We start from the raw sequence: 19,009 nt of genomic DNA, 5'->3' as shown, positions 1-19,009 counted from the left end.
CAGCTCCTGGATCCCTGCAGGAAATATAAGGTCATATTCAGAAATACAGCAGAGTACATTTTAGCAGCAATTCCCTGGGGAGAAAAGCACACAGCTTACATTCAGGTAATTATGGTATGCAGCTTTTTGGATATAATTTATCATTTTGATGGCTGTTTTTTATTCGTACATTTTCTTACAAAGTATGTGCTGGAGTTAATTATCCTCACTAGATAAGAGAGTAGGCAAAGCAAGAGGGATGTGATTTAGTTAAGCAGCCAGTTCATTTGGGAAAAATGCTGTGCACCACAGACCCTTGTTCTGCCACGATCATTTGCACTGGTGAATGGCACGATGTCAGACCCATTGCTCCCTACCTGTGTCCTGCCTGTGGCCACTTGCTCTGTAGGCACCTAGATGACATCTGTCCTGGCTGAGAGCATTCACTCTAAGACCACCTGATGGCAGTCCTGTGGCTCCTAGTGAGAGGGAGAGTTTATGACTGGAGGTTGAAATGCCACCTTCCATACCAGTGCCCATAGGTGACAACAACTCCTCATTACAGATATTAACTCCTTCATAGACTGTCGTCTGTCTGCCATAACTCAGTACAGAGTGGCCCTATCAGCCATGACCCACATTCTTCATAGTGGCAAGACAAAAGTCCGGGCACATTGCTGCGAGCTTACAATTTATTGCCAAGACTGAGATGCATGTAGGCTGGAGAGCAAGAAAAGAGGTTTTCAGGAAGGAGAAAGTGAAGAGCACTTCTATGAATATCATCTATATCAAGAGCCTTCAGCATTTTCCTTTGTGTACTATCGTCTTCCATACAAAAGGTACTTTGGGAACTAGACAGACACCTTTTCGATTTAGCTGTGGGGAACTGCAGGAAGGTTTTGACCCATAAAATGAAAATCCCCAATCCAGAGGCTCAGGGAGTGTCTCATTCAAACAGAGGAAGAGCGTATGATGATGAAGGCACTGAAGCTTGAGAAATGAAGAGGGAAATACCTGCATTTATCCAAAATAGAAACATACTCCAGGTTCATCCTTGAGCAATGACTTAGTCTTGTTTAACAGTGCTCAGTCTACATGACTGAGCAGTGCTCACTGGGTGAACACAGGATATGGGCATAAAAAATAACTTACAGAGACTCCACTAACCTGCCCATTCTGCTTTTTATAGGGAAGCATTCAGCTCAGTGGGCTTTGGATGATGTCCTTATTGGGATGAATGACAGCTCTCAGACTGGCTTCCAGGATAAATTTGATGGAACTGTGGATTTACAAGCAAGCTGGTACAGAATACAAGGAGGTCAAGTAGACATCGACTGCCTATCTATGGATACAGCTCTGATGTTCAGTGAAAACACTGGTATGTGTCACCAAACATTGCTACATTTGTACGAGTCTATTTTACAAATTATTTATGGGTCAAGTTTTTACAAGATGGGAGCTATAGAAAAAATCAGGTATATAGTAATCTGCAGGAAAGAGAAGGCTGAAAAAAGGTAAAAACACAGATAACATTTGAATGACTACTGAAAGCATATGCATAAGGTATACTTTTTTTGTCTGTTTTTCACTTTTCTTAGGAAAACCTCGTTATGCGGAGACTTGGGACTTCCACGTATCAGCCTCCACTTTCTTGCAGTTTGAGCTGAGCATGGGTTGCAGCAAGCCATACAGCAATTCCCATAGCATTCACCTGCAGTATTCTTTAAACAATGGGAGAGACTGGCACCTGGTGACAGAGGAGTGTGTCCCTCCAACCATCGGCTGTCAGCACTACACGGAGAGCTCCATCTACACTTCAGAAAGATTCCAAAACTGGAAGAGAATTACAGTCTACCTCCCACCCTCAACCAAGTGAGCACTGTTCTTCTGGCTGTTTAGCATGATACAGATTTTGCTGATCTAATTTGAGCAAACATCCCCCAGCTTGGGAGTTTTCTGCATGTCTTTTAAATTATTCAATGTGTGGTGTCACGCCATTGGAATTTTAAATTTCACTTCAAAATATTACATCAGATATAGTGTGAACTGCAGGAACTTAAGGAAGTAACAACTTTGGATGAGTGGATTCTTAAGTCTTGCCTATAATCTATGACAGCAAGAACAGGAATGCTACACCAAGCTTTTCTAACATTTACCCAATAAGAAGCAAGAATTAATGCCCTGAGCCATCCTTTCATATAAAAGTATTTTCTGTCATTGCATGTAAGTTGTCATCCAACATTTAGGCATGTTTGTCATGGCATCCAGCAAGTCAAAACACATGTTACTGGATGTGCCACCTCTGCCCTTTTGACTGGGAAGAGAGTTCCGCCTGCCTCCTAATGATATCACATAGTTGTAAATGGATGTGGCAGATATGCTGGCATCTGTCTCTGAATAAAACCGTGCACTGGTTTAGAAATAACAGATGATTATGATATTGCTTACCATTATTCTGAATAGTTCTGTAATTCTTCAAAGCACCCTGCACATTGCCTCTGCAAATTTCACCACCAAGAAAACACAGTGGTAAAAATGGGCACACAGTAAATGAACTAGGACTGGGGTTCACATCTTAGTTTCTAATTCCATAGTTCACTCCAGAGGACCACACATCTTCTTCCAAAGAATCTTCTTCACAAATATAATGATAACCTGATCCTGTCAAAGTCTGAGGGCAATTCTCTGTGCGTTGTCCACAGCACATTTCCTGCCTGAACAAATGGAAGATTATCTAACCCATAGAATTTTGATAGATTTTTGTTCCCAAAATACTTTCCTCATCTGACAAGGCAGTCAACAATCACAGCAGTGTGTATGCATGTGCATGTTTGTACATATATATTCATACGTTGTTATATATATGAAAATATGTAATCGTTTTTTTCCTTACACAACACTTAGTAAAAATGAACTTTCATTACTTCTTACTTTATTGAAGCGATTATATTGTTTTAACTCTGCTAGCAACACATGGAGCTGTGGAATGCTAATGTAGCCAATAGTTTCTGCTCAACCACTTTGCTGACCAGCAAGAGTTGCAGCAATATTGACTTTCTTCTTTTTCACTTTGGGCACCTTCCTTTAGAGTCTGCTGGAATTTTGCTTAAAAACTAACCTGAGAAATTGAAACTTCCAGTTTCAACTGGAATATTAATCTTTTCCAAATACAGGGAGTCATGCTTATTAGTATGCTTTTCTTCTCCTAAAGTCTATGGCATTTTCTTTATTATTTAGCACTTTGTGGAGCAGACATTTTGAAGCCTGAAATACATTCACTCTGTTTTTTTCTAGCTCTCCCAGAACACGGTTCAGATGGATTCAGTACAACTATGCTTCTGGTGTTGATTCTTGGGCTATTGATAATGTGGTCCTGGCTACAGGGTGCCCCTGGATGTGCTCAGGCCACGGCATCTGTGATGCAGGTCATTGTGTGTAAGTAGCAACCTGCTTAACCTGCTTCATAGAAAGGATGTTGTGTTTTATCTAGGCCAGATGGATAACACCTTTTCCTCCCAATTTGTTGTTAGGTGTGACAGAGGCTTTGGTGGTCCATACTGTGTCCCTGTCATTCCTCTGCCGTCTGTCCTGAAGGATGATTTCAATGGTAACTTGCATCCAGACCTTTGGCCTGAGGTCTACGGTGCTGAGAGGGGAAACCTGAATGGTGACACCATCAAGTCTGGAACAGCTCTCATTTTTAAAGGGGTCAGAGATTACTTACACTGAAAAATTGAATAAAAACCAGTAGACTTAAAAACAGAATGTAAATTTTTTGTTGTTTCCCCCCCATATGTTTATGTCAAAGTCTTTAGGCTAGAATTTGACATTTTCATTTTTCTTGTCTTTTCCTGCACTAAATATGCACCATGTTTGTCATAGTTGTTTCTTATGAACAAATGGGTTTAATCTGTTTGTTGGCTATTACTTTCATTTGTGGTATAAATTCCTCCTTAACCACCAAAGGAAAAGAATGAAACTCTGCGGCTGAGATTCCTGAGGCCAAGTGAGTGATTTGGAAATATGGTACACATTACAATCAACTGAGTTTGTGTCTTGAAATCCCCTGAATGGCTTTTGAGTATTTTGAATAATACAAATTAGTCAGCACTATAGTCTATGTAATCAGTGTTTGTGTAGTTAGCCTGTGTTTTACTTAATTCTATCAGTTTGAAGTTTTCTAGCTCTTTAAGAATTTTTTTGTTAATTACAGGTTAAAAAAGGCCAGGAAACATCATATTTTCTGAACTTCTCAGTTTTTCAACAAAACACATAATAAAAAGACATTTGTTCACATAAGCACACAAATTTTAAGCTCACACATGAGTCTTCATTTGACACTGTGAATTCAGGTGCCCTAAAAATGCAAAGTTTAATAATGTTTGGTGTAGAAATGAATTCTTTAGAAATATTTCTTTGCAAAAACTTGGTTCCAGTTCAACTTTTTAGATCATTTAAATCACAAATCACAGGATGCGAATTGTCTAAAACTTGAATTGGTTGTTCCTGCAGGTTGTTCCCCTGGGGGAATGGGTCTGAGAAAGAGGGAAGCTCTGAGAGGTGGTTTGCCAGATCTCTGCAGAACAGGGACCGGCTCTGGCCCCAGGATCCACACAACACTGAGCTCATCTGTAGAGATGGACAGGACCTTAGGGTTCACAATGAGGTTTCCTGTCTGCTCCCTTTCCTTACTGCTCTAAGTCAAGAGGTTGCCCCAGAAGAGGATATTTGTGCAAAATATTTTTTGAGGCATGGAAAAGAGCTCCTAGAGAGGAGTCTTCCTGCCTGGAAATTAGGGTCCTTTGCTACTATACAATTTGCCCAAAAAATTAGTATACTAGCTTGGACTCAATATCTGAGTAAGTCAGCGCTTGCAGATCAGCTCACATCCCAGTGGTTCAGAGCATGAACTGAATGAGCTGTGCCTGTGTCTGTACCTGATCACGTAGCTGTGCCTCTGGTAGTGACACACACTTATATCTAGCCCTTTCCATTACTATGGCTCACTTTGCCAAGGCTATCACTGTCCTCATTTTCTGCCTGGGAGAAGGTGTAGAGCAGAGAACTACCTCTCTCGCTGCCACCAGCAGTCAGTAACAGACAACGTCCAGACAATAGTAAGCTGCAGAGCATCTTCAATAGTGGGAACTGAGATTCACACTATATATTCTGTATTTGCAGGAAGGACTGAGAATGCTTGTTTCAAGAGATCTAGATTGCACTAATACCGTGTACATCCAATTTTCATTTAAATTTATTGCCAAAGGTAAGATCACTGTTGATTTCCTATCACTTCTCTAGCTTTATTCATACATACTAGCATCACAGAAAAGAAGATGGATTTACATTTTCAACTTCAGTGTACATGTTCATCAGTTTATGGTAGCTAATGTCAGAATTTGTTTAGGATTCTGCATCATCCCTACCTTGCTACCAGCCTACATGGCCGTCTGTGCAGTTCCTAAGAAAAAAGTAAACTGTAGTGGTGTCAAAACCAGCACAGCTAGTACAGTCTTTGAGCAGAAGAGAAACAAAATAGCTCAAGATTTTTTAGAGATTTTGCAGTATGTTGGGAAAAAAATGAATTTATCAGTTTTTTAAGTCATAAAATGGGGCCTATAGTAGATTACTTAAGGGACTGATAGTGAACTACAGGGTTTTTCATTTTTAAGCTTCAGTCCACTGCATTAAAAGCTCTTACCATTTGACTTCCTAGTAGGTATCTTAGAAATGACTAAAACTCCATAATTCTATTTAATTGCCTATGAAGAATAGGCTTTGCAAGCCAAGTTTACACGTTGGTGTAACAAGCTTGAGATAGTTTCTCTAGTACAAGTATTTTCAAGCTAATGATTCAGTCTTACCCTGCTCCAAGTCCTGCCATCTCTGGCTTTGCAAAATAATTTTATCCAAGTCAGAAGTGACACGGTGGAGACCCAATAACCTCGCTGAGGGTTTGAGTCACTACCAGGCAATTTCAGAAGTTTTTCCCAGCATTGCTTGTAGAATCAGCACTTCCAGTCTGAACCCTCAACATGCAAAAACTCCTCTCCCTTTGATGGAAGGTGGAAGACGTTCATAGCTTCTGCGGGAAGCTCAGCACGCTGGGACTGGACCCTAACTGACTTGCCATTTGCCAAAGGACAGCATGAAAATAGTTTTGAACCACCTCTTTCTTCCTAAATAAATATCTTAGCCAAATCTCTGTATGGACAAGTAAAAATGTACCTCTTTAATAGGCATTTAATCTTATATACTTGGCTATTTATTACTATTAAGTACTTATGGAAAAGAGAGAAAACAGTAACAGCCAGAAACATAACATGCCCCAAAACAATAACATGCCCAATATTTCATGTTTAAAAGCACAATCTTTGTGAAGACTTCTTTTACAGAACTATGCCTTGAAAATATTTCTACATATGATCCTTGCCAAAATATTAAAAAATATGATGAGTAAAAACATCATTCTGAAAGGCAGGAATAGCCAAAGGCTCAAGGCTGGGTTTTGACACTTGACCCACAAGAGGTAAAGCAGTGAAACTCCAGGACAAATCTTTTCTCATTAAATATATATGGCTTGCTAGCCCTAGGCCTGGATCCAGGACTCTGTCCCAACAAGCTCCCTGATATTGGATGCAAATCAATACAGCTGGGCACATCTCTAGCTCTAAGCATTAAGAGCAGTGTGTTGTTTACTGTTAATTGCCACAGATAAGCCGAAATCAGCTCCTGACTGCAAATATCTCCTCCCTGCTCTGTTCCACATGCAGTGGTTGGAGAATTTGCGCTGGAGCAGAGTGGAGGGGGAGTGTGCACATCAGGCACTTTGGCTTCAGCAAATTTGGTTAATTTAAGAACAGAACATGGGAGAAACTTGCACAGTAATGCATAGTGAGGCAGGGATGAAGAAACTGTCCCTTAGTCCTTTTCTGCTGCTAGTTCCTGCCCTCAGACTGAGTTTTTGGGGACATGCCATCACTGTGCCACACTATGAAGGGAGTAGAGAGTGTAAATTTGTCTGAGTGAGAACTCAGCTCAGAGATACCGTCACTGAGATGCTGATGTTCCTAGTCAGCAAGTCAGGCACAGACCAAACATACACTGGGAATGGAGCTTGTGCAGGGTAACCAGCATCAAGTGCAAGTGCTGGTCTTTAATCAGCATGTGTTAACAGCTAGGGCTGTAAACAGCCTTTATTGACTCTTTAAAGCTTTAAGTAGAAAAAGGAGGAATTGGTGGTCAGAAAATGCAAATTTTACTCTCAGTTCTAGCACTGATTTTTAGGCCTAGCTTAAAGCACAGAATATTGCTTTTTTTGTTGTTGTTAAAACATGCTAATAAAGATCCTCAGTGCTTTCCATTAATTATATGATTTCTGGGCATGAATGTGCACATATCAGTGTCTGCTGTTGGAGCCATAAACTATAAATTTGTGAGGATGAGGACTGTGTCTTTATCTGTGGGTGCTGCAGAAGGTGATGATAATGCCTGGTACCTGGGGAAAACAAACAAATAAATATTGAATTACTGAAAAATGTCTGTGGTAGAAGGAGCTGGTTTGTTCTAATCTAAAAAATTTTAACACTGAGATAGCTTCTCATCTAAGTAATTAACTGTGACAGTCGTGGTTTAACCCCAGCCAGCAACTAAGCACCACACAGCCGCTCACTCACTTCCCCCCCACCCAGCGGGATGGGAGAGAGAATTGGAAAAAAAGTAAAACTCATGGGTTGAGATAAAGACAGTTTAATGGAACAGAAAGGAAAATAATAATAACAATAACAATAATAATAATAATAATAAAAGAATCGGAACACTCAAACCAAGTGATGCACAATGCAATTGCTCACCACTCGCTGACCAATACCCAGTTAGTTCCTGAGCAGCAATCCGCCCCCCTGGCCAACTCCACCCAGTTTATATACTGGGCATGATGTCACATGGTCTGGAATATCCCTTTGACCAGTTTGGGTCAGCTGCCCTGGCTGTGTCCCCTCCCAACTTCTTGTGCCCCTCCAGCCTTCTTGCTGGCTGGGCATGAGAAGCTGAAAAATCCTGGACTTAGTCTAAACACTACTTAGCAAAAACTGAAAACATCAGTGTGTTATCAACATTCTTCTCATACTGAATCCAAAACATAGCACTATATCAGCTACTAGAAAGAAAATTAACTCCATCAGCCAAAACAAGGACAGTGACCGTACATGTAATGAACAGCAATGTAAATTTAACCCCTAATTTATTAGCATTTTGCAGACACTCAAGCAAGGGAAAGCACAGGAACACGTATATGTACAATACACATGTAATGTCTCAACAGCTTAAGTTGTTGTTAAAGGAAGCCCATACTCTGTAATAGGCGTCAGAGTAACCTAACTGTATTTACACTTGAGGAAGTGTTTTTGAGCTAGTGCTTTTTAAAACCAGATTATAATGAATGTAAATGCATGTTCTCTCTGCTCCAGGCACCCCTGAGAGATCTCATTCCATCCTGCTGCAATATTCTGTCAACGGTGGCATCACTTGGCACCTGATAGATGAGTTTTACTTCACACAGACTACAGATGTCCTCTTTATTAATGTTCCTCTGCCCTATGCAGCCCAAAGCAATGCAACACGGTTCAGGCTCTGGCAACCTTACAACAACGGTAAGGAAGAGACACCTGTGGGACTCCAGGTCTACACTTGCACAGCTAAGCATCTGTAGGAGGCTAGATTTTTTAACTCAACAATAATAGACAATCTTAAATCATGTTTCCTTATATTTGAACTCCTTCAATTAAAATTATTGCAGGATTATGTTTACTGTTTTTGTAAAGCCGCTGTATGGTCTAAAGTGAAAGTACCTTAACTTAATACCCCTTGACTGTGTGCAGAGGACTGTCAGCTTTGGTCCTGGAGGGACTGGGATATCAAGCAACACCAATAAAGTTAACTTCAGTCAGGTTCTTCTCATTATTTTTAATGGATCTGATTCTCTTTTACACTAAGGCCCCATTAGAGTGCTCCAATTATACAAAAGTGTCCCAAGTGTAAATGGGAACCGGGCCTACCTTGCTCAGAATTAACTAGGCATTAAAAACCCATTTAGAAAGAGTATGTAGTGAGCAGTTAATCTTTTGATTAAATTGTAAAGAACTGTAGAAAACCACAAGAGGAACGCAGCTCATTCCTCCTGATTACAGAAGATGTGCCAGCTGAAGAAAGCTCTCCTCTGCTCTCAGTTACTTTGAGCACATCTCTTAGCAGGAGCTGACATTAAGGGCTCTAAAGAATTCCAGCAATCATTTAGAGACAGTGATACAGCAACAATTTATTCCATGCAGGCAAATGCCTAGCACACCTCTAACAAAAAATCAAATTGAAATCCAGTCCTAAGAATCCAGTTCCAGTTCATTCTTCTGGTGGGTCCTGCCTAATACATTTAACTAAACTTTTCTTGCAGACGTTATCCTTAAGTAGTAATTTCATTTAAAAGAAGCCTTTTAACTTTCTCCGATCAACACAAAGGCTTTAGATAGATGAAATAAACAGTTACACAAAAGATCTGGCAATCTAATCCTTCCTTTCCAGATTGAAATCACCAGTTTTCCAACATATTTGAGTTCATAATCCATTGGAGAGAAGGTCACTCAGAGTTGCCTTCTCTCTTGAAGAGCTCTTGCCAGGTAAACACAGGCTGCTGAGTGCAAGGAAAAAGGTGTAGAATGAAATCATCCTTTCAGGCTGCTTGAGCTGTACAGCAACTTCTCATTTAGACAATTCTTAATTAAAGAAGAGATTGATGCTACAGTTTCAAAGTAAATGTGATTTTAACAGAAGATAATTGTTCAACACAGGTTTTTCACTCTTCAGTTTGCTGTGACTTCTATAAATTTTAGAGGAATAAAAGTTAATTCTGTAGGGTCAGGCTGCAGACCAGTATGGGGACTATTTTCATGGAAAAAAGAAAATTTTATATCTTCCATTTCCATTTTCATGGAAAATGAAAACAGTGAAGCCACACTTTTAGCACCCTTTTCTCCATGTAATCCATAAATACAGGCTACTGTTCTTCTCTCTAATAACAGTAGTATTAGGTCTTAATAGGAATGTTCCGCTTTTATTTCTAGGCAAAAAAGAAGAAATCTGGATTATTGATGACTTCATTATTGATGGAAATAACCTAAAGAATCCCATGATCCTTTTGGATACATTTGACTTTGGTCCCAAAGAGGACAACTGGTTTTTCTATCCTGGTGGAAACATTGGGCTTTATTGCCCATATTCATCTAAAGGAGCTCCGTAAGCATCTCTCAGCAATAAATTAGAAAGAAGTGACTGTGTAATAAACTGAGTCTAAAGTACTCCTTTCCTTTTTTTACAGGGAAGAAGATTCGGCTATGGTATTTGTTTCAAATGAAGTTGGAGAACACTCTATTACAACAAGGGACCTGAGTGTAAATGAAAACACTATAATCCAATTTGAGGTACTTGTCCTCAGAAAGTTATTTTGCCTTTTGCTTGGAGAGTTCTGTTCTTCCAGGTTCTGCTCTTTGGTGTATTTGCTGAGCTGTTAGGATTGCCAAGTAGAGAAGCCTGTCTAATCTCCCCTGTAATTGCTTTGATATTACTTTCCCTCATGTAGGTGTATCATGAAGCTTTTAATACAAAGATAAGGGAAATTTCTGCCTCAAAGTCTACTTTCTTGCCTAAATTACTACTTTGTCCATGCCTGTATACTTGCACGGATAGCATTAAAGTCCATGTCCTACGAGTTGGAGAGTCACCACTGGCAGACAAGATGATGAGCAAAATATAATGAGGGTCCATATTGCCACTTCACAGCCTGCTCAGGCTAAGTGTGCAGCATTTCCATGAGCTGACCCAGTGGAAAGCTACGACTTCATCTGTGACACTAGAAATTAATTTTTCCTACCTGCTGGCTTAACTTCACTGTTGTACTTTCTCAGAGAGCCAAGGTTCTGCTTTCCTTTTGCTTCTACCCATGCTTTCATAGACACCCTAGAGGGAGCTGTTCTTTGGCCATGATGGCCTGAATTCATCCCACCTTAGGGAGTTACCTAAACCTCATGAATAAGGAGCATATTTTTTTTGCTTCTCATATAGTCAGTGTAAACAGGTACCCCAATGACAACACATAGTTTAAATTAAACTGTGTTTCTGGTTTATCCTAAAATCTAAACTGTGCATTGGCTAGGGCAGCTACTGAAGGGAGTAACCATTTAGCCTAGTATGTATTAGTTTAGAGGGGTCGTTATATTGTAATTGAGAAATTGTAAAAGAATCTTTCATGTAAATTGCCGTGCCACAATTACCAGGCTGCTTTTAACAAAGATGTAGCATGCTGTAGCGTTAAACAGCAAATGATACCAGTTTATAAACAATTACTAAAATGATACTAAGGGTTTTCCAAGAAAACTAGGTTTAGCTGTGTACTCATGCACGCTTCAGTTTGTCATGCAACTAATTTATAAATTATTGAATGCAAACCATTTTCTGTTTTAAAATATAGATTACAGCCTGTAGAACAAAAATGTTTGAGGTCACTTTAAGACATTCATAAGTCTTCAGAGCATTAACCTCATAAAATCTACATTCTTACTCCCATATGTGGTAAGAACATTGTTCTCAGCTCACGTTTTTGAGGGCATTAGTATAAATGAAGAAGTTATGCATAATGCAGTAGAGTTTCTTTCTATGTCTCAAGAGTCAAAACCTATATTGGGTCAAGCATTTCTCTAAGCTTCCAGATGAGTAGACAATCCTTCTAGTCAAATGTAGGTTGATGGGATGCATGTGCGCTGAGCAGTGATGAAGGAAATTCGATGTAGGATATGTTTTCAACATTCATGCACAGTTCTAAGTATTACTGCATTTTAGAAATAAATAGATTTTCATTACAGAGCAGCATGTTAGAAAGACACTTATTTTCTACTACAAAGATAAGTAAAAAACCCAGAATATTTCATAGTTCTAGTACAGACTTTGTATTACATCAGCAGTGGGTTTTTATTTATTGCATGGTAAGTATAGTACATCTTATTTTATATGATAGTCACCCTGTAAGGGAACTAATTCTTCTTTTATATAAGCAATTTGAAACTAAAAGAACATCTTAATATCAGTGTGAAAGAAAAGCAGACTAATTTGCACTGAGTGCATGGAGAAAATATGTATTAAGAGGTCTCAGATTCTGTACAGAACATCATTTTATGTTTTCTTTGGTAGTAGAATGGTTGTGCATGTAAGTTTTCTGCCTTTTCTACTGTTCTCTACATCAGGAAACTTGTAAGAACACCATGAGAAATTTGACACTGCCAAACTATGTTTTGGTGTGACAGTGAATCTAAATCCAATCCAGCTATGATACTCTTTTAATGCTGTCTCCTAGGGCTTTGCTGCTATACATGAGCAAATGGGTAGAGAGTATGAAAGCTGAAGAGCATATTGAAGTGATACAGCACACAACCTGTGGCATAAGGGTGGGTTTTTTTGGAAGTGGCACATAAAAGAGGACCACAGTGCAACTCAGCAATTAATAAAAAGTTTATGTTTGCACATTTTGTTTTAATATTTCTGGTTTTAAAAATGCACATTCTTTTTGTGCTGTGATTACTTCAGTACCTGCCAGCAGACTGCAAGAGCTCATGCATCTGCTCCAGCAATGTTAGCAACTCTCCTTTGGGATTTTGTCTAATTAAGTTTATGGTTTTCTCTTAGTAGAAGTAGTTGGGGGTTTCATATTACATTCATTTTATGATAAGCCAGAGTGCGGTATGCCCATGTACTGGTAGGGCAATGTGCAAGAGTTCATGTTCGTGTTCTGAGTTCATCACCCCAGTTGTTAAATGAGTTCCCAAATCACCATTTTCCTGGGCTAAATAAATACCATACCAAATGGGGGAGGCTGACTAAGACGAGGAGTGATTAGGAGTCCCACAGCCTGCCCTATGTCATTCTCTGCATTTCATGTCTTGGCCTCCAGATCAATATTGGCTGCACCACTGATAGCTCCTCTGCTGACCCAGTAAAGCTGGAGTTCTCACGAGATCTGGGGGCAACCTGGCACCTGCTGCTCCCCTTGTGCTACAGCAGCAGCAGCCACCTCAGCTCCCTGTGCTCCACTGAGCATCACCCAAGTAGCACTTACTACGCAGGCACCACCCAGGGCTGGAGAAGGGAGGTCATTCACTTTGGAAAACTGCACCTCTGTGGGTAAGTGTCCAGCTCCTATTCCTGCCCAGCTGCTTGTTGGTTTCTTTTTATTTCTGTTTTCCAACCAAAATGTTCTCCCAGCGCAAGAGTGGTGCATAAGAACTGTGGCACTAGAGCAGACCAGATGACCAATTTTTCTCTGCTTTTTGTCCTGAATGTTAGTTAGTTTCAGGTGATTCCCAAAAATATGCTGGGCCTAACACTAATGCAGAATAACCACAGATAATTTCCTATTTATCCAAATATCTAATCGGTGACATTTTTATGAAAGTGTGTTGCCTGGTAAAATTAATCCAGAGCTGACTGTCCTTAAAGTGCTTTGAATGTTCTTTACTGCAGTGCATTAGCCATTTGAATTCATCAGGGATATTCTTGCATGAAACTGGAGATCCATTTGAAAATGCAGTAAAATGTGAGCTTATATAAACTTGATTCTACTTCAATGTAAGGAAATGGACTGATCTAAATACTCAAGGTCTCTTGTAGCTGTAAAGTTCTCTGATTTTGAGAAATTAACTGCTGCAGTCACTCAGAAACTTGAAGTGTGTGGAACAAACCAGATTGGAAGATAATAGATACATAGCATAGAAAAACAGTATGTGCTAGCAGCCATAATAATATGTAACTTTTCAAAGTACAAAACAGTATTGTTTACTTTTTCAGGGAAAACTGTCTTCTAGCATCAACTCAGTTTTTGTAAAAAACCACGTCATTAAGGATGAAACTGTAGCATGTATGAATGAAAATGAGCTATGCAACTATGAGACTGAGTATGAAACTACTGCATGCAGTGGGCCCTCTACTAAATAAGCGGCCCTATATGTGCCTCTGAAAATATCAAAAGACCTATATAAGAGATGAGAACCAAGTTTGGAAAGCCTGGATCTTTAATAATTTAAGAAAATGTTTAAATTTTAAACATGAATTTTCTGGTTTATGACAGTTAACGTTTCAAGCATGGAATAGGTAACCATCTCTTGCAGCAGCTCATTTGTCCTTCTGGTTTTGCCCAAAAGAATTTCATTTGACCCTTTACCCAACTACCAATACATCCCTCCAAATGAAAATTTTGACTGTGCAGACTCCTAACTCAGTTAAGCCTTCCAGGTATTTTTAGTCCTCTGTTCCTGAGTGTTTCTGTCCTGTTCACCTGCCTTCCCTCCTATTCCTTGCCCAACATGCGAGGCCAGAAGCCAATTGCTGATAGCCAGCCAAACCCAGCAACACAGAGCAGCTTCCATGGAGCATTCAGTGCCATGAAATTCTTGGGCCAGAGGGCTGAAGGGGGATTTTCTCCACCAGAATCCACTGGAATAACAAGAAAACAACTCCAAACCTGACTCCTTGTTTAATTATAAAAACAACCCAGCCTTTTGTTCCCCAAAGTGTCAAGTGATTATATTTAAATGAAGATGAAGACATTTTCAGTTATTTCCACTACATATGTTATTTTAGAAATTAACATATGTTCTCAGCAGACAGCTGTAACTTAGTAGTCCACTTATGTCCTGAAGGAAAAGCCCAGAGCCTGTTGAGCCAGTGTAGAAACCCCTACTGATTTCAGCAAGACCGGTATTTCACTCTCTGCTTCAGACACAAGTCGCGCTTAACCCTTGCCAGAGAAGGACCTGACGTGCCTCAGGGGTGGGATGAATCCAGCCCCTGGGGCAGAGATCTCCTGTGAAGAGGAGCTTACAACACCTCCAGCCTCACACTTGTGTCCTTCACCTCAGGGTGCACTAAAATGTTTTTGACTTCCAGCAGGACTCCGGTTCTCGGGTAGCTTTCTTGAAACTCTTAGTAGTATCCCCACCCATCAGCTATCCCTTATCACCTGAATCCCCTCACAAAAATTCCTTTTTAGCAAATCAAGACAAAAAAAACCTCATCAGCTACCAGTGCTATTGATTCACCTGCTGCACTTAAATATCTCTAATAAGACACATTAAACATGCAAGGCAATTAAGTGCTTTTCCCTTCTTGCTCTTCTGGTTTCCTTCCTCCTTTAAAACGTTTTCTCAATTGGGAATAAAATTAGTCTCTCAAGTGTTTTTCCCCATTTCAATTTGTTTTCCCTCCTTCCCTAGTCGGTTCCTCTTTATATGCAGCATTGATGTGAGTAGCACTTAGGAGGTGAATTAAAAATGACAGGACAGCACCCAAAGGAAAATATAGTTTAGATTAACAACTTGCAATATCAGTCTGGTTTAAGATTAAGCCACCCGAAAGCAAGCTGAATACCTGGTGACATGGCAGATCATGTCTTCTTTCCGCATAATTGAGGGTGAGATCCTACCACCCCAGCTCCACAGGTGGTCTCCCTGGGGGCAGGGTGGCAGCATTAAGTAGGATTTCACTCTCCAGGAGAGGGTGAAACTAGCCCAGTCTGACCCAGACACTGTACGCCAAAGCAGAAGAAAATCCATCAGATGATGGCCATTCATCCTCCCCATGAACGATGAAGAGAAGAGTGGTTAGATTTCGAATCCCATTTTCAAGTCCATCATTCAGTTTTGGTATTATAACTAATGAATAATGTTATTTTTATTTCTGTCCATACTTGGGTTAAACATCAACATAAAGATGCATGAGGTACTGAAGGAATTAGATATAGCCATTTATCAAGCCAGTTCCAACAGAAAGAATACTATATATATGCATAGTTTGGTGTATATATGGAATACAGAAAAGATGGTACTGTTATTTAAAGTAAGTACACTTCATGCCTTTTTCAGGTTGGCAAGGTTCAGATGGTACCAAGGATTTTACCCTGCTGGATCCCAGCCAGTGACTTGGGCCATTGACAACGTGTACATCGGCCCGCAGTGCGAGGAGATGTGCAATGGGCACGGCAGCTGTATCAATGGCACAAAGTGCATCTGTGACCCCGGGTACTCTGGGCCAACCTGCAAAATAAGTACCAAGAACTCTGACTTCCTTAAGGATGATTTTGAAGGTATCTCTTTGGGGGATGTCTGAATTCTGCCTGTCTTAGTGAAACCCAGCACTCGGGATAAAACAGCAAAGTCTTCCTCACTGCTGCATGCTTCTGAATGTAATTTATGCTGTGGAGGTATTCACATAAACCAAGTAGTTTAGATGTCATTCTCAAGCATGGTTTGTGAATGTCTGATGGCTATCAGTTGTCTGGTTTGGAGCGTTTGACTCTTTGTGAAGTTGTTAATGCTGGAATACAAAATCTTCACCAAAACAGAATTTCCTGAAACTGCATGTAGAAAATAATTTTAGAAGAAAATGGCAGTTTGATGGTAGTTTGACTTCAGCGCAGACAGAATGCATGCAAGCAAGGCAAACAATGGAGGGCTTTAAGGTTGTGTGGCTTCTCACTACAAGGGAAATCTAAGTGGCCTTAATACGGCAAACATCATTTCAGAGCAGACCATGTGTCTCGGTGGTGAGGGCCACTGCTTGGCAGGCACAGCAGACCCCAAGCGAGCAGTGCCAGGAAGGAACTCAAAGCCTCATGTGTGCCTAGGTACATAGAGCATCCACACACACAACTCTAAAACCACCTCGAAGTTTCCCCTGCCAGCAAGCATGGCAAGAAGAGCATGTTTTGAATAAAGCAGCACCTGTAAACCAAACTCAGCCCTTCATAGGTGCTGCTGTTCATTTTCAATTTTGCCAGCCCTTGCTTGCGTGCTACCACGTGGCACTCAAAGTTTCTTTTACAGACCTGGGTACTTTGTTATCTTTGAAAAAAATGAAGAAAAGTAGAAAATCCTGTGAATAACTGGAGACTATGACCCCAAACTTCATACTTCTGTGTTTATTTTGTTTATTTTATTTTGATTCATGGCAGTTTTCTAGAAAACATTGCATCGGAAATACTACATATTTGTTCACTCTGCATGTGATGTTTCATTTAGCTCTCCTCCTCTGGAAATAGTACTCTTGTAGTAGGAGCGCTTCAGAGTAAATCATAAATATGTATTTACTTTGTATTCAGGTCAGCTGGAGTCAGATAGATTCCTGCTTGTAAGTGGTGGAAAGCCATCAAGGAAATGCGGTATCATGTCTGGAGGAAACAACCTTTTCTTTAATGAAGAAGGCTTACGTATGCTGATGACTCGAGACCTAGATTTGTCACAAGCGAGGTAACACAATTTCAAAGTTCTTTCAGGATTTCACTGAAGAAATAATATACTGAAGAATAATACATATGTGGTACTTCTATGGTAAAGGCAAGCTGATATATTCTGTGGTCCTTACTCTAGCAAATATTCCATTTTAACCACTGTTACCATTTTAAATTAAATTTAACTTGAACTTTAATGGGATTAACCATTTAAATGATACTTTTTTCCTTGAATAAGAACTCTAGGATCTGATGCCACACCTTCAGTAGTTTATGCAAGTTTTTATTTCTTAAATGCATAACATGAGAAATAAATTGCACGTCACATGCTCTGCTTGTCTTACAGTTTGTTGTATTATGAACCATTGCTGAAACAGGAGTATCTGCTGCCAGTGTAATTCTCACATTCATCATCTCATAATTCCTTCATTTCTGAAGCTTACTTCCTTCTTATTGTGCACATTTCTTTCCAATAACTCACTGAGAAATTCCCAGCAAGCTGTCATCAGCTACACTGAGCACAGCAATTGAAAAACAAATATTTTTAGTGTATTTAGAGATTCTGTTGTATCATCACAGCCTGCAGAGGAGATATCTGATGAGTGAGACATGCTAAGCAAGCCACATTAAAAAAATTTACACTAATACAAATTAAACCACATTCTAATTGCATGCATGCAAACAAATAGGCATAATTTTCTAATTTATTCAGTATCTTAGCTTATATCCTTATATTATTACTTCAGAGAGATTGCATTTTCTCTGGGACTTTTCTCTACTGATCTCTTGTAAACACCCTACTCTTCTCTAATATTCTGTGGGAAACACTTTAATAGGCACTTCATCTCTTTTTGGCTTGTCTTCATTAGCATTGAAGCTTTAAATTATGGTTTAATTGCAGAGCCTCATGGCCGGACGACCTAATTTCTAACCATTATATTTTTTAGATCAGCAATTAGCTAACCCTCAGTGAGGTGTAATATTAAAGATCCCTGTACTGAATTTGTAAGATTCCTTACAGCAAACTTTTTCCAGAACTTGGTAAACACAAACATCAATTCTCTGCACTAATTTGATTTCCTATACCGTTCTGAAATTAAAAGATTGTTTAACAAAAGATACAAGAGATCTTGTAAGTTGCTCCATGAGTCTAAATGACATGTTTTTCTTACTGCTTATGTTCAAAGAACTGTCATTTATCTCTTCTCCATGATAGTCTGTAACTGGATTTGCATATATTGACCTCAAGGTGTTATATGGACATCAATGACTTCTGTCTTAGTAAAAGGAAAACAAAGCAGTACATTTAATTTCTTGTATACGCTGATGAAAAGTAACAGTTATTAACAAATAACTGTATACTCTATTCTGAACAGCAAGGCAGACAGCAGCGGCGTTGCTGGGGGCTGCTCTTTAGCAACCTAAAGTAATTGCAGTGGGATTTTCTTAATTTCCAGGCTGACTATATTGGTCACTTGCAAAGCACAACAGATCTGGGGAGACGTTTCAATTTATGCCAGGAATTATGAGAACCAGCGTTTCTAATGGATCTTTTAAAGGGTACTAGACTCAGTAGTCACCTTAAAACCTCCCCTTTTCTTCCAAGGAGATCTCCTGAAGTACAGAGGCAAACAGTGCTGTTGGTGCTGCAAGCCCCGCTCAGCACTTGGGGACTGCAAGTGGACTCTGCAATCCACTGTCCCCTCCCAT

The 19,009-nt window shown here is 39.8% G+C and overlaps 1 protein-coding gene across 1 annotated transcript in view; it reads left to right on the top strand.

Moving 5' to 3' along the window:
* The window catches only part of RELN (reelin), a 305,272-nt gene that overhangs the window by 247,264 nt on the left and 38,999 nt on the right, over positions 1-19,009 (top strand). The window contains exons 33-43 of the mRNA XM_075024802.1: positions 1,169-1,357; positions 1,578-1,851; positions 3,274-3,414; positions 3,510-3,687; positions 5,161-5,245; positions 8,448-8,630; positions 10,095-10,266; positions 10,349-10,451; positions 12,971-13,200; positions 15,936-16,156; positions 17,171-17,318. Coding sequence (XP_074880903.1) covers positions 1,169-1,357; positions 1,578-1,851; positions 3,274-3,414; positions 3,510-3,687; positions 5,161-5,245; positions 8,448-8,630; positions 10,095-10,266; positions 10,349-10,451; positions 12,971-13,200; positions 15,936-16,156; positions 17,171-17,318 — 1,924 coding nt within the window. The remainder of the gene's footprint in view (positions 1-1,168; positions 1,358-1,577; positions 1,852-3,273; positions 3,415-3,509; positions 3,688-5,160; positions 5,246-8,447; positions 8,631-10,094; positions 10,267-10,348; positions 10,452-12,970; positions 13,201-15,935; positions 16,157-17,170; positions 17,319-19,009) is intronic.

This window comes from Buteo buteo, chromosome 4 (genome assembly GCF_964188355.1).
Source record: "Buteo buteo chromosome 4, bButBut1.hap1.1, whole genome shotgun sequence".
NCBI classification, from domain to species: Eukaryota; Metazoa; Chordata; class Aves; order Accipitriformes; family Accipitridae; genus Buteo; species Buteo buteo.
The sequence above is the reverse complement of the archived record's forward strand: the minus strand, read 5'-3'. Positions and strand labels throughout refer to the sequence as shown.